General features: G+C 44.1%; 1 protein-coding gene across 2 annotated transcripts in view; it reads left to right on the plus strand.

The window, feature by feature from the left end:
- The window catches only part of LOC138611307 (neuropilin-1a-like), a 98,340-nt gene that overhangs the window by 25,923 nt on the left and 56,228 nt on the right, over window positions 1-16,189 (plus strand). For both annotated transcript variants that reach the window (XM_069684332.1, XM_069684333.1), the window contains exons 3-4: window positions 4,384-4,565; window positions 13,277-13,504. In XM_069684332.1, coding sequence (XP_069540433.1) covers window positions 4,384-4,565; window positions 13,277-13,504 — 410 coding nt within the window. The remainder of the gene's footprint in view (window positions 1-4,383; window positions 4,566-13,276; window positions 13,505-16,189) is intronic.

Raw genomic sequence — 16,189 nt, forward strand, 5'->3', positions numbered from 1 at the left:
CACAGATTATCTGTGAGGAATCTTTTCCTGATAGAATCAAACATTTCTGATAAGTGTGACCTGGTATGCAAAGTCCTGAACAAGCTGTAAAGCAAACAGACAGCCGGTGAGTTTACAGAGACGCTTTTGATAACAGCAATGTTACAGAAGTCAGCGTGCCGTCACAGAGACAGGGGAAGTCTGTGTCCCGATGGGCTGAGTGTGTGAGGGCTGACTGTGCACGAAACTTCTTTATCAGTCTGTGAATTACTGAGCGATAAAAGGTTAAAATTAACTTTGTATTTCCTTATGTTGGAGATGACCCGCGGATCTTTATTATTCATGTGTTTCTAGCCTCTCATCCTGCCGTGTCAGCTGCTACTGCAGAGTCATTTTACCACATTTTCCAGAATGATCCTCAGGAAACTATACAACATGTTTCTACTCGAGAAAGTATGTGTTTTAGCTGCATTGCATTGTGGTCTTTTTAGGCCAATGTCCGAGCAGGGGACAGACATTTACTTTGATAACATTTAACAAACTGATGCTGCTAGAAATAACTACTTTAGGCCTTCTGTTGGTTTAAATAGCAGCTCCAGTCATGTTTTAAGACGTATAAAATGCTTTGCTTGAAATAATAAATTGTGTCTGAAATGTTTTTTTCTGCAAAATACGTTTAATTACCTTGTAAAAATCCTCCCAAGGCATCACCTCCTTTTCCCTCATTGAAAATTCCAACTCTACATAGGCCCCGCCCTCTGTGCAAATGTCCAACGGCCCCCTCCGTCGCGAAAACAAAACACGTCTCTGCCATCGTTTAGTGGCAACTTGTTTAAACTTAGCGAGCTTGAAATGTAGTCATTAGCAGTAGTAACGTTAACGTTAGCAGTCAGCAGTGAGTTGGCAAAAATTACGATGACGGTTGCAGCTGGCTCGCACATCGCTGAAGTGGTTGCCATAGGTTACACATAATGGTACACATAGCGTCACCCCTTAACAGGATTGGCTCCTTAGGTTTGTGACGTCACAAACCTCCCAATCTGAAAGCGTGTTGTTCAGCCTGTCCTTGGTACACTGCAGTTTAAAAGCAGACAGGCCCAGCCATGGAGATGACTGCTCATGTTGTCCCTGATATGTCTTGTAGCACATGAAGAACACCACATGGAGATGCTTACAAGGTTAAACACTGGATCTTCACTGGACAGGGTGTCTAAGACAACGATGTAACGCACTTAGAGATTTCAAATCTGTGATAGTTTTCTAAGTTTTTTCAGTGACTGATCACATTTTTGGTCTGGTGCAGAGGTTCAACATCCCACAGATAAATCTGAAGGATTGTAACCTGATTAAAAAGACAGCGAACAACATGAGCTCCTGAGGCTCTAAAGCTCTGCTGCTGTTTCTCAGACCAAAAAAGGGCATTAAATCTTATCAGATGTTTGCTTTATTTTTTGTTGAGTGTTTTTCTTTCCAGGCCCAACAAAGTATTAAAATTAAACAATCTGAAAAAGGGGCCATCACTCTGTGCTTGAACTGTACACAGCCATTGCTGAGCTATGAAGGGTCGCAAGCCAAAAGTGATGGAAAACACGACACTGCGCCAGACTTCAGTGTCCTTTTTGTTTGCCAAGACTGCATTCAGGACTTGACGTATCCCAGCATGCTTTTAAATGCACATGTGAGATGTGAATCCTCTGCAGGCTCGGTGATTCAATCAGCTACAGTGCAGCACAGAGAGGAAGAGGAGGAGGGGAGGTGTTTAGTCCCACACACACATACAAACATGCTCATGTAGACACAAACACACTTAGACTTATTTGAATGCTTTGCAGAACATAGAGGAGCACACACACCGCACAAACACACCGAGTTTGCCTGCAGATGCTGTCTCAGAGTCCAGACTTGAGATGTTGTGCAGCGGGCAGAGGGTGGACAGAGAGGGTGTCAGCTGGCTGGTAAAGGATGAGGTGCAGCAGCGGTGGTGGGAGGTCCGCACAGACAGCAGAGACTGATGAAGTCTCTGAGCGCGCTCAGTGGGATCCTCACAGCCTCCCTGTGCTTCATCCTGCCTGCTGTTCATATTTCTATCGCTGCCTTTCTTTCTCTTTTCTCCCTCGTATCCGCTCTCAGAGGTTCCCAGACTCCGCTCACGCTGCACGTTTTCATTGCCCACATATACAAGAGACAAAGCTGTTGTTTTCTTATCACTGCGGTAAGAAAAACATGCACACAAGGTTATTTTTCACTTCAGATGCAGCTCGGTGGATATGTGGAGCAGAATGTGCGGTCACATATCTTCTTTGTGGGAGAAGATATGATTTTCTCTGAACATGCACACAATCTGGAGACTCACAAATGTTCCTTACACTCTGAGCTACATCTCTTTGAGATTAAACGTGCCTTCCAAACTATCTGTGACATACTTAGGCATGCTGAGATAATATAACGATAAATATTGATCTTCTTACTATGCAAAGGAAGGCAGATGTTCCCCTCCTCCAACAAACATTGAATAATTCACTGTACAGCTGCTGTGTCTGAGATTTGTGCTGCAGAGTGAAAATCTTCCGTCGTTCTTTATAGACAGCTGTCAGGATTTATAGTGTCCCACAGCAGCTCAAGACAAGAAGACAAAACACGCCAAACAAAGCAGATCAGCTTTCAACAGCGGCGTTTTGGGGAAACGCCTCAATTCAGTACAAAATCAGGAAGCATTCAGCGTCAGCAAAACATGTTTGAGAAAATGACATTCATTGTTGTGGTTTCACAGAGTGGGTGTGTCTGTTTAGCTTCACTACAAGTTTGTAACAGAGTGAATAGAGGGTACAGTGGAGAGGAGTTATTTAAAGATCCGTCTCCTTATGGGGAACATTTCAGCTGAAACGTTGTGCTGCCTTTTGCTTTCCGCGTTGGTGTCAAACGATGAATGTTTTCTCTTGCTCACCTCTTTCACCCATTCAGCAGCTACGTACGGAAGCCCTAAGCGGACATGCATCCATACAGTTGTTTTCTTGCGATCTATCTCGAGATAACAACGCCGCACCACAGCAACGTCAGATGATCGTAACTCCACAGAGCTGCAAAAGCACAAAACAAACAGGCTTAACTGACCTCATTAGTGTGTGCAATGTCCTGGTCTGTAACATCACAGTGACCAGCCTGTTGATTTGTTTTCTAGAGCGCCGGAGAATTATCCCGTTATCACGAGAAATCCAGCTTTTACCTCGAGATCACGAGATAAATCAGTCAAGAACTCGAGAAACGGGGGGAAACAGATCAAATGTATGAATGCATGTCTGCTTAGGGCCTCCGTAGCTTCGTGTGTGGTTGTGTAACACAGTACACACAGCAGGTTGTTCAGATCAATAATCACTTCTGTTTAAATTAACGTTTTACAGCATTTTGTCCGGCTGTCACAGAAAGAAAAACACCCAGAAAAAGTTCTCCAGCGAGATAACGTTGGAGGGACTTCCAACGAAAGGAGCAGCGACGTCACACAAGTGGGAGAGATGTTGTTCTGAACATCGTCACGGCTGTGACATGATATTCAGTACAACACCACGACCTCGAGTGTGATGCTGCTTTTATGCAACAGTTTATAGAAGCGGCAGATAGTAGTTAAAAGTAACAATCAACAACTGATTATTTTTTAGTTCCACCAACTTCACTGAAACTGGTCTGTTGTTGCCAGGCAACCCAAACATCCTCCTTTTTATCATGTACATTTATCTGTTTTAATTTATCATCAGCCAATTAAATAAGAGTCTGCTGTGTGATTCAGAGGTACCAGCCTATAGACACACACGGTCTGCTGTAACAGTATTCAGAACACCTGGCTGAGGCGGAGTGATACACAGAGAGTGAAAAGTCCCAGTGATGTTGTCCTCTTTATCAGCACTCATGGAAGGCCTCTTATCCAATCAGACTTGGTCGGAACTAATTGTTGTATAAAGTACGATACTATCTACCTACTTTACAATAAAGTCATTACTATTATTACTTTTAATACTCAAAGTTTAAATCCTACACTTCCCATAATGCAACTTCTTAGAACTTCACTAGAAACTGCATGAAGTCAGTTTACACCTCTGACTTCCTGACTTTCTCATGTCGAATAAGTCTCTTCAAAGTGCATCCTCACTAATCACAAACTCTCACAGCCTAGAAGAGTTCTTCACCAATAACTGAAGCTCTGACGCAGCGATTATTCATACATGTGTTCGGCAGCTGTGTGCGTTCAAGCAAAGACGCATAAAACACTGTGGAAGACACAAACACGGGGCCTGATAATCCGCAGGGACAGATAAACATAAAAATCAATCATGAGCTCATATTCACCCAAGGATCACACCATCTGTTTTCTGCATCGTTTTAAAACCTTTTCTCTCCTCCCTCCTCCTGCAGGTACGACTACGTGGAGGTTTACAACGGCGGGGACGACTTCGCGCCCATGCTGGGGAAGTTTTGCGGGAAGATCGCTCCGTCTCCGATCATCTCCAGCGGCAGCCAGCTCCTCATCAAGTTCGTCTCCGACTACGAGACACACGGGGCGGGATTCTCTGTTCGCTACGAGGTCTTCAAGACAGGTGCGTCCCTTTTACATGTGTATCAGCTTAACCTCCAAATTCATCTGAATGCTTAACTCTTCCACTGCTGGACTCTGCTGGGTTGTGTTTCCAGATCTAAACATTTTTCTTCAGATAAACCGATAAATATGAAGGACAAAACGCAGACAATAAGATCCAAACATCGTAGAAATATATTGATGCACCAGGATTTTCTCACACAGCAACAGCATCTGTTTTCTGTCATGTTAGATAAACCCAAAATAACCTTTCACAGAAGTTCAAAGCTTTCCAAACCTCTGGTACACTGACCTCAAAGCTGCAAGTTAAATAAACTCAAACACCCAGAATTCCATTGGAGGAGCAGTCAGTCCCAGCTGGGGCAGGATGCTAGCAGGATAGACCCACGCAAACACGGCCTGTCGAGGAAGGAACCTCGCTCCCGTGTCCTACATTTGTATTTGCTCTTCTCTCTTGGGTCCACTTGAGACGCCGCCAAACAGCGAGTCTCCTGTGGCCGCGTCAGTTTCCACCAATGGAGACCGGAGATAAATCAGATGAAAAAGGGGACATGCGTTTACGTGACATCCCTCCTCTTTTCTTTCCTTTTTTTTTTTTGTTGTTTGCACCCCAGAGAGCAATAACCATTCACAGAATCACAGGATCCAAGAATAGCAATCCCCAGGTGGGCTGATGATGATAAGTGCTGTGTTGTAACGTGAAAAATGGAAAGTGGAGGGCTTTTTTTTTTTTTGCTCTTAAATGAGGAGTAATACGAGCGGGGTGAGAGCTCCTCCAGGCTCTGCGCTGACGTCTGTTCTCTCCAAACTACAAAGTACGGCCCTACTTCTGATACACCTTTCAAATCTAACTTTATCGACTGTAATTTCAGGGTGCAGAGTGGCTCGGTGACTGACGAATGACAGGATGTTATTAAAGTCGGGGTAATAAATCTTTCAAAGTAGGTCGGCTCAGGAGGAACGCCGGTGCTTTTCCTGGTGGGATTTTATAACATGATGTGGTGTAATGATCGAATTGGGACTTAGGGAACATTTATGGTAACATTTCCTCTCGTACAAAGTCCAACTTTAACCCATTTTATGAAGTAGACACCTGCTATGGTGGTCAGGTTTTTGGCAGCTATTAGAACAAGAATAAATCATCAATTTAAAGACATAAACAGAATGTCAGTTGTCAGTTTTTCCAGTAACAGTCAAATATATATCCAACAACCCAACGTGATCTCATGGGAAAGCATTTAAATAGTAAATAAATAATAAAACTATTTGGTAAGGTTTCAAAAAATACTGTGGTTGGGGTCAAATTATGTAAAAGTTGTAACAAACAGATATTTTTCAGTCCCTCCAGGAAGTTGCAAAGTTGCGCCAATTCATCCTGATTCTACCTCACAATTTTTGCCAGTTGCAGCAACTTTTCCCCAAATTTGACCAATCATACTTTTCCCCTCAAGCGTGAAGTTATTTACCAAAGTCACGTCTTTGATCTACAGATCCCCTGAGCTCTGCATTGTTGTTTAAACGTCTGAGGGCGTCTTTTACGTTATGAATAACTTGTTACAGGTGTTTGTGTCAGCGCTGATTCCAAAGAGTCATTGTGTAGTCAGATAGTAACCCCCCTGTCTCTTATCAGTTGTTTTATGCTGCTGCAGAAGCTGAAGGGAAGAGTAGAGAGTTTTTTTTGATCAATTCTTTATTGGCATTTACAAACATGACACAGCGATGTGGATACAGATCGCATTACATTGCAGCAGTCCTGAGAGATACAACAGAGCAGAACGATGATTGCATTCTCATGCTGTCTCAGGTCAACACAATCAGAGCATAAACAAATAAACAACAATAATAGACATGATGGATAAGTAGTGTCAAAAATCTTCCTCCCCCTCGCGGAGGGAAATGAGCGTTTCATGGCGACTGACTTTAGTGTCGTTCAATATTTACACATTTTATTCAGGGTCCTGTCACTGAAGGGGCAGGAAGTGATGTCAGAATACAAACAGCTTGCTCAGTCTTCAGATGGCTTTATCAGTTGTGTTACACCAAAAAAAAACTGCTGCTAAATCAGGCAATCACAGAAAATGTCCACGCAATCCTGGAGGGACTGGAACAAACGTATCGGCCTGTTATTCCCACAACAATTTGAAGGGAGGCTGAACATGTTTAAAAATAAAGCATCAGTTGGAGTGAGTTGACCTTTAAGCAGAAGCCACAGGATCGACTGTTTATGATTGCTTTGTTAAGAAGAAGAAGAACAAATATTTTGGACCTTTTTGTGGGCAAACTCCATCAGCTGAGGATCATGTGACAATAAGCTGCACAACGGCTTCACCGCTGACCTTTCAGTGAGACCGTGTGAGAGCAGAGCTTTTTCATTTAGGAAATACAGTTGATCCCCGCTCTGACTCAGTTAGTGGATGAATGAAACGAGCGTGTTTGATTTGTTTATGCTGTCAGGTCTGCTGGTGTGAACCTGCAGGGTGTGAACGAGGCGTACACGTGTCCCTGCACGCTGTCCCTCCTCGTGTTTGTCAGAGAAACAGAGCGACCGTTCTCCTGTTGAGCGAGACGGGCTCCTCTCTCCCGGCTACTCCAGCCGCTGGACGAACACTTGGCTGGGATTTTTCCCTGAGTGTGTGGATGAAAGACCATTGTGTCTTTTTCATGTTTCTGTTCGTCTTGTGTTGCTGTGTCTGCAACTGTCTGTCTTTGCATTTCAGTGTTTATATGTGACTGCATTTGCTCCACACACACCCACACACACACAAATACACACACACGCTGACAGGTGCACGGGACCCCAGGCTCATTTAGCTAATGGGCTGTTTGTCCTTGGTGGCAACAGGGGTGACCTGCAGATGAGATGGATGCTCTGGCGTAGAAGAGGGGCGTCGAAACTAGGCCAGCGTGTGTGTGCGTGTGTGTGTGTGTGTTGGCCTCAATATGGGTCCTCTACCCTCTAACAAGTTAAAAACAGCACTTGTACTCACTCAGGTAATCCCCCTGCCACGTTGCTGCCGTCCTCCTCTCCACATTTAAAATCCATTACAGTCAGAGCGGCAGATTGAAGCTGTTGCTAAATGCAGCTGCTGCTCTGCTTACAGACCGACTGCTCGCTCTGCAGAGACCCCCCCCTCTATGTCTCTGTGGTACTATTTATCTCTCTCTGTGATATCTGGACATTATTTCTAACTCAGACCTTTTTTTGTATGTGTTTATTGTAAGTTTGCACATTTAAACAAACAGTAAAAAGATATAACTAAGTAGATTCCTGTGACTCCCCAAATTTGTCATATATCCGCGTTAAACATGGTTGTCCTGATGCAAAACTAGCATGTTTTATGAAAGGGGGATATTGTGTTAATTTCAAGCTTCCTATTTCACCCTGTGGAGCTTAGCATAATTTACAGTTAAAAAAAACTCACACTGGCGCTCTGTGCAGGCCCTCATACAGCCAGTCGGCTCTTTCCCTTTAAGAAACCCCGCCCCTACAAGCCCACTTTCTTCTGATTGGCCCGCTCTCTGAAGCCTGCTGAGGCTGCACTTTGTGACGTCACAAATCGCAGCGTGTAGAAAAAAACAGTGTGAAACCTGCCGTTCAAGGCAGACTGAGCTGAGAAACCTGGGGATTACTCCGACATACTTACCTACTGATCTGAAACTTCACCCACCTTTAGTCTGAACATCCAACATTGTAACATTATATATATGTCTTAAAATGTGAAACAGCTTAATACCCCCTCTTTAACGTAAAATAAAATGACAAAGTAATCAGGGTTTCTTCAAACATTTATACACTGTCTTTCTGTATCTTTCTGTATTAGTTTGTCTCCTCTTTCTTTACCTCTCCTCCTTTCTGTCCGTCTCTCTCCTCCTCGTCTGTCATTACGATGTGAAAACCCCAGAAAGCAGAAACCCTCGTCCCAATGACAAGCTCTGTTGGGCCTTAAAGATAGTGCTCGGCAGCGGCGGGTAAATCTCTGTCTAATGATTGGTGGGCTGTAAAGCTCCGGCACATCCGCCTCTCATAACCATAAAAATATACCCGTAACTCCACCCTCTGCTGACCGCAGACCACATATCAGTTATAACCGACAGCCGAGCGAGTCCTCTGCAGCGTCCTGGAACTATATTTGCCCAAACTCTCGGCTTTTATTGCAGGTTTACAAACCAGGAACACATGTCTGAGCGGGCAGCTCGATTGAAGGCTCGTTGATACAAAGATGAAAGAGAGAGAGATGGATAGACGGATAGAACGAACCAATGAGAGATGAGAGCAATGTACCATGTGTTCTGAGGAAAGTGCAGACAGCTGTCAGTGATTTTAAGAGAACAACAGATGTACTTGAACACACAATTTACCTTATCAGCCTGGCTTATCTTTTTAGGAGCAATTTAGTCTCTTTGAGACATCTCAGATGAGAGGAGGAAACATATTTACACGTTAATTTTACAAGTTTTCTTTGCAGAATAAGTTAAGATAGTTTTTTGTAGACGTAAAAGATATTTTTTAAACCTTTTTTGACGTTTTTTCCTTCTTTTTTCACGATTCTAACTTTTATGATCAAAGTCGTTCCTGTTTGAAGGCATGCAAGTAAATGCTTTCCAGTTTTATCTTCTTTTGATGCAGCGCTTTGCAGGACATCAGCTACTTAAGCCTCTGTCAGTCAAAGCTGGTGTTCTCTGTAATCGATGGAAGCAATAATATTTGAAATGGGCGACATAGCTGTGGAGAAAGTTGTACAAACAGCTCGTGGTTTCACCCATTCTACCTTCCTACAACACCCAGCATGCATTGTGCCCCTCTCTCTTAAGAAACGACCCAGCGAGAGATGCTAAAATGAAATATGACCGTTTTTCGCTTGCGGTACAGAATCCGAAATACAATGAGAATGTGGATCGTCTAAAAAAATCAGGTCTGCAGTCTACATTTCAAACCTGACGATTTTGAACGAGACATGACATCGGAGGCGGCGTCCTAGATTGAGGAAGTGTAGTTCAGTGAGCTTCCTGGCCTCCGCCAGATGACGTGTTAACGTAGTCTATTGGAGGTTTTCCAGGACCCATTGGCGAAGCGGATAGCGTCCTCCAAAGGCACCATAATGGCATTAGCTCCCCGTAACAGCGTGATAGGGCTGAGGTTGAAAATGGTCAAACTTTGTAGAAGTTAAACTTGCTTGTGTTCAGGTTATGAGGAAATCTGTTGCTCTTATCCACACCGTTAAGAAAAGAAACAGCTGGTGACAGCTGTAGAAGTTGACCTACAGTGGCCCATGAGGTTCAGTTCTTAGATTAAAGAATGAAAAAAAATGTGTGAATTATAATTTTTTATAACACGTTTCCAGGTCGTTTGAGCTCTCAAGTATATTTTTGCGCTGAAATCACTTCATTTCTGACCTTGATGGACATAAAGCAGCTAAAAATGCTAATGATCAGATTTACCCAACCCATCTGCACATCTGACACACACACACACACACACACACACACACACACACGATGGCAAGTGTGCCAGCTGAGCAGGATCGAGGCCTGCCTCATCTCCTCCACATCATTCATCATGTCGCCCTTTTAATGACACCACCTGTGTCAACAGCAAGGAGTGTGTGTGTGTGTGTGTGTGTGTGTGTGTGTGTGTGTGTGTGTGTGTGTGTGTGTATGCATTCATGTTTAGAGGCATGCTCACATAACATACAGGTCACATCTGGCCTGGCAACATAAGAGCCCCCTCCCCGGACACACCCACTCACACACACACACACACACACTCTCCAATAATGCCTCTGAGGGATGGTTGACCCTTGTCCGCGCCTCGTGTCGTCTTCCTCCTGCAGAGATCGGTCACTGTCTTGTAAACTCGCTAATGTCACTTTTTGACAGTAGAGGTGTGAGCTGCCAGACGCCGCTTGACTGATGCGAGCGGACGAGGAGATTTTTCTCTAGCAGTATCGACGGTGTTTGTGTGTGTGTGTGTGTGTGTGTGTGTGTGTGTGTGTGTGTGAGACTGTGGAGAAAACAGCTTGTGTACAAGAAGGGACAGTGACATAACAGCTGCAGTGTTCGCCCGCCGCTCTGTTTGAACTTTGATCAGGCGACATTTCTGCGACATGTTGCTCCTGATTAAGTGAACTATTTGTTGATTGTCAGAGGCTTTATTTCTTTATCCTACGTTATCGTATGGTCCTCCCCTCAGCTGCCCTCCTGCTGAACTCTGCAACATCATTAGCAATGCCCCAAAATGCTAACATGGCCTCAACCATGTTATTATCCAAAGGTGCATGGTCAGATGGCACGTACACGCTTTACAAACTGTCCACTGAGGTTGCAGGTTAATGCATGGAAATAAAACCAAATGTCGCTCTGAAAAATAACAATGAATAAATCTATATGCATATCTTAATGTCACATACAGAATATTACAAACAGGGACAATCCAGAGCCGAGAGACAAAGGCAGCAAACAAGTAACATTAGCTGTGAAGGCGATCAAACTAGTTCTTAATCCCAACTTGTCAAATACATCAGCACGGTTGGTTCCCCCGCACTTCAAAATATGACTATCTTGGTTCCCCTCTAGGTTTGCACTTGCACGGCTCTGTGGTCAACCTAGCTAGAATAAATAAACAACTTTGGCTCAATTTAGGGTTAATTATCAAGAGTTTTGGACATGCAACAGTAATTCACTAACAGTAAATGTTCCATACGTTAGATGGTAACTTACCTACGTACGATAAGTAACATATATGTAATGTTGAGTTTCATGTAAATAAATGTCTGTTAAGTCACTATCTATCGCCGAATGAGGTAACACAAGCGGCGCCCAGTTAGTGACACGTTTCCCAGCAGCCAGCAGTGGTTGGTCTGCCAGAGAGGGTAGGCGGAGCTAAGCGGCTGCTTTTCCGCTCTCTGCAAGTGTTGCGAGTAAACAGTAATCTACTATGGCTGAACAAACAAAGAAAAGATGGATGACTACAGATACAACTTCAACAAGAAGTGAAAATCCAAAGAAGAAGAAACAAACTCGACGCTCAGATGAAGCAAACAGTCTGAAAAGGAAAGCGACCGTCAGCCAGGAAAATCAAGAGTTACAACCGGAGCCAACCGTGGACGTCACACATGCAGCACTGTCTGGATATCTGGGAAGTGTGCTCCTGCAGTTACCGTTTATCGAAACTGAGATCTTTGAGATTACAACTTCAAAAACTTTAATTTAACTGTTCTTACGTGGGAATTGAACCCGTGTTTCCTGAATTAAAGAATCATGTTTGTTTGACCCATGCATCACCCCCAACTGCCCCCCTAAGAGGACTCTCCCCCTTCGCATACTGCGTCACCTCATTCATCACCATAGCAAAACAACAAGCTGGAGTAAAGCGTCCTGATATGACACCAGATGGGAACCTACAGCACCATATTTTAAAACGTTTTTTTTCTCATGACCGAGCTGTTGGGACTGCATCAAATCCTTCATGACAACATACCACATTTTAAGTCTCTTCTCATTCAGCGCTGGATTTTAGAGACTGCCTGGCTCACGATCCGACACATCAGCATCACACTACTACAGCACAATGGTGAGATGAATATGAAGAAGGGAGATATGTAAACACAACACAGCTGACGGGTTTATCACCAGAAAGGTGCTACGTGCAAATGCATGAATGAAAGTGTGAGAAATGAAACACCGTCGTCGGAGGGTGCAAAAAAAACAGCAGATGATGTTTGTGGGAGATTTTCTTTTGTGTAAGAAAGAAAGTCAAAGTTAATTATGAGGGGTTTTTTTATTCCCTGTTCCCCACCAAAGAGCACCTTCATCTTCACAGACAGGCAAAGTAAATTCAATATATCACTGATATTAGACTTCAGATCATGAGGTCGTGGTTGGGTGGTCATGTAGGGTAGCATGTGTGTGTCTAATGAGCTAATAGGGTTGTATTTGTCCGTCTCTGAGTGCATCTGTGTGCTGTTGTTGTTTGTTGACCACGATCAGTCAGTAAGCGTTCCCGCCCTCCAGTCACAACACAGACGCAGACGGCTCCGGCAGGGGAGGGGACCAATCGGCCTGATTGGAAGGCGATGACGTGCGTTTTGACAATAAGCTCAACAACAGATTGAATCTTAAAGATTTTTGACGATTTGGTCGTTAAATGTGGATCCAGTGAAGTGGTTTTTCCTTTCCATGCTGCGGTCATGTGCTTCTTCTCAGACAAAAGTGGTGGGATGATGTTGGTTAAAGAAAAAACAGAGGAATTTCCTGTCTTGTGATTTTGCCCTGAATATCCCCGTTGTTTCTGAGAACATTTAGATTTAAGACTCAAGTCAGTCAAAGTAAAACTTTAGTCCAAAGAAGTCACAGCTGCCAAAGTGTTTGGCATCCAGGATGGTCAACAACTGAAGGAATTTCAGTTTCTAAAATGTCTTTTTGCTGCAGGACAGACAAAAATGTCAAACCAAACAGGCAACATTTCAAGGATATTGTTCTGGCCGTTTCAACTTCTTGTTTGCAGGAAACACCATTATTTCTGTTTGAAATTACCAGCCCATTTTGTACCAAGCACAGTGTGCAAAAAACACTGTGATACTCAAAGTGAAAATAACGTGTTGTGACCTCTGACCCCTGAGAGTTCACAGCTCAGTCTGAGCGAGAATCCCTCACTCTGTCCAAACACGTCCTGACACTTTAAGAACTCATCAGTATCTTCTTCTCTCCTCGCAGGTCCAGAATGTTCCAGGAACTTTACAGCTCCCAGAGGCGTCATCAAGACCCCCGGCTTCCCCGAGAAGTACCCCAACAACCTGGACTGCACCTTCATGATCTTCGCCCCAAAGATGTCCGAGATCGTGGTGGAGTTCGACAGCTTCGACATGGAGCCCGACACCACGCCGCCGCCGGGCGCCCTCTGCCGATACGACTGGCTGGAGATCTGGGACGGGTTCCCTGCAGGTGAGGACGGGGTTAGAGAGGGTAACACAAGAGCTCTTCTCTTGATCTGTCACAGTTTGGTATACATTGTGAATAAATGCCTGTAGTTGTTTCTGAAGTTATCTGAGTTTCAGGCTGCAGCAGCAAAATCTGTTGGTGTTTTTGACACTGTTAAAGAAAACATTTAACAGTGGTTTGATTGACTTGAATAGTCAGCTCTTCATATTCCAGCAGATGTAGAAATGCAGCGTAGGGAGGCTAAGGCTGTGGCTGCTTGCGTGCAATGCATCCTGGTACATGTAGGCGCTGCAGGTACGACTCTCCAAGCAGTTGGACTGTTTAGATCAGGAATGTATTGCTTTACCAACAACACTGATCGGATATCCACACCAAGTTCCCTCTTACTGACTGAAATATCCACATGCAAGACTGTGATTAAAGAGAACATATTTCCTTACTAGCTTCCTAAAGAGACTCCAGCTGTGTCCCAACCCAGGGGGCTGTAGCCTTCGAAGGAGGCGGTCCACGGAGGATGTGTAATTCGTAGCCTGCGTAGACCGTTAAAGCCTTACCCTTGCGTCACCAACAGCCGCTCCCGTCGCCTAGCAACAGGTAGCTAGCAGGATAAGTAGCTAGCATAACTAACATCGAGTAAGTTAACCTATTATATTAAAGGTAATTTGTTTCAAGGGCTCTTTCGGCCAGCTATTCGATTGCCTTGACGCCAAAAACGTTAACATTTAAAGTGTATTTCTCGGCCGCGTAAGAGTCTTGGGATACGTTGGGCTGCGAAGGATGCACTCGATGGGTCCTTTGTGGTCCGGGAAAAGGAGGACGCATCTGTCGGCCGCATCTGAAGGAGCCTTGGAAGTGGGACAGCCTTCGACGCACTTCTGTGACACAATCGGCCTTCAAGTACGGCCTTTGAAGGATGCAGCCCCTGGATAAGGACACAGCTTCTTTCACTATTGCCTGCTAACGTTGATTTTATAAGCATGTTATCAACTTTTTACCACTTGGGACCCTGTCTAAGAAAGTAATTCTAATGGCTAAGGTAAACGACATTTAAAAAAGTGAAAAACCGGTGTTTCCTACCACTAAATTCTAAGTTCTATAGCATTGTCTGAGCTCTTCAGTCCTTTCCTACACTTTGAGCCCCTGTCTCTCACAAACAGTGTTAGAAAAATCCCAAATAAGCTATAACAACGGATGCATTACCATGATGGAGCAATGAGAATAAAAAAAAGAGGACGGAGCAATGTCGCACAAACAAAAACATGAAGGTGAAAGAGAAGCTTCTCCACAGGTGCAGGGTAAGAGCAGGGAAAACGGGAGGCAGACGCAGAGGATAAATATGCAGAAGCTCCTGAAGCAGCAGAGACAGAAGAATAAAAGAAACGCTGGAGACGGCCTCCCCCCGCAGAGGCTGACAGAGAACAGACAGAGACACGCAGAGGTGAGGCAGAGGAGGAGAGCGAAGGATGGAGGGTTTCCCTGCAGGTGGGACCGGCTCTGATGGAGGCGATGGAGAGGCGAGAAATAGATGGATAAAGACAAGAGGAAGATGTGGGCTGACGGGAGTGGGAAGAGCAGGAAGGGATATTTTCAATTGTTTTGTTGTGGAGGGACAGCTTTAAACTTTTTGTGCATCTACAGTGGATGTGTTTTACACTTTCATAAGAGTCAGTTTTGAAGCACTCGTCCTTTAAATAATGTTTCGTGAATTTGACACAGTAGGACAATACTTTGCCTCGCTGTACTGATTGGCTTAATATACAATAGGGTCCACTTTAACCAACTGTGGCGCCTAACAAAACACAGCTTATTTAAATGGTTGTGGGTTTTACATTGTTGTGCATGTTGTGTTATGCAAGCACACACAGATAAAAACATGCACTCACCAAAGGAGTAGAAAACGTACCTGAAAGCCCAATGCAGACCCTTTTTAGGAAACATATCGATCTTCATCTTGTCTCTGGAAGTATATTAGCAGAAGATTTGGGGGATTTCCCAGTTTTCAGACGCTTTTAAACATTTAGAAAAGGTTCTTCCAGTCCTTAAAGAATGTTATGGACGGCAATAGTGCATTAAAGATGAATAAAAATGCAAGAACTTGATTTCAAACTAAAATCAAAACCAAATAGTCAATAAGTCAGTGTAGTCTGAAAGAGGAGATTTCTAATGCTTTTCATGGCTTGACTCGGCACACGAGAACAAAATGAAGCCGGTATAATATAATGTCCAGCAAACGTGCAGATCTTCTCTACTTCCACTTAACAAGACTTTACTTCACAAAAACCTGTCAGTCAAAGCTGGTGTTCTCTGTAATCGATAGAAGCAATGATATTTGAAACTGGCGCCATAGCTGTGGAGAATGTTGTGCAAACAGCTCGTGGTTTCGCCCATTCTACATTCCTACAACACCCAGCATGCATTGCGCCCCTCCCTCTGAAAGGAACAGCCCAGATGCTGGAGGGAAATACTACTGTTTTCGCAGCAGGCACCGGCTCAGAGCGGGACAGAATCCCAAATATGACGAGAATATATACCAGTGGATCGGCTAAAAACTCTTCAGGTCTGCAGTCTACATTTCAAACCTGACGATTTTGAACGAGACATGACATCGGAGGCGGGCGTCCTAGATTGAGAAAGTGTAGTTTAGCAAGCTCCCTCCGTCCTCCAAAGGCACAGAGAGAAATAACAATT

The sequence above is a fragment of the Semicossyphus pulcher genome, unplaced genomic scaffold, assembly GCF_022749685.1.
Source record: "Semicossyphus pulcher isolate SPU_LCO1_2020_fin unplaced genomic scaffold, fSemPul1.0.p SCAF_7, whole genome shotgun sequence".
Classification (NCBI taxonomy): domain Eukaryota; kingdom Metazoa; phylum Chordata; class Actinopteri; order Labriformes; family Labridae; genus Semicossyphus; species Semicossyphus pulcher.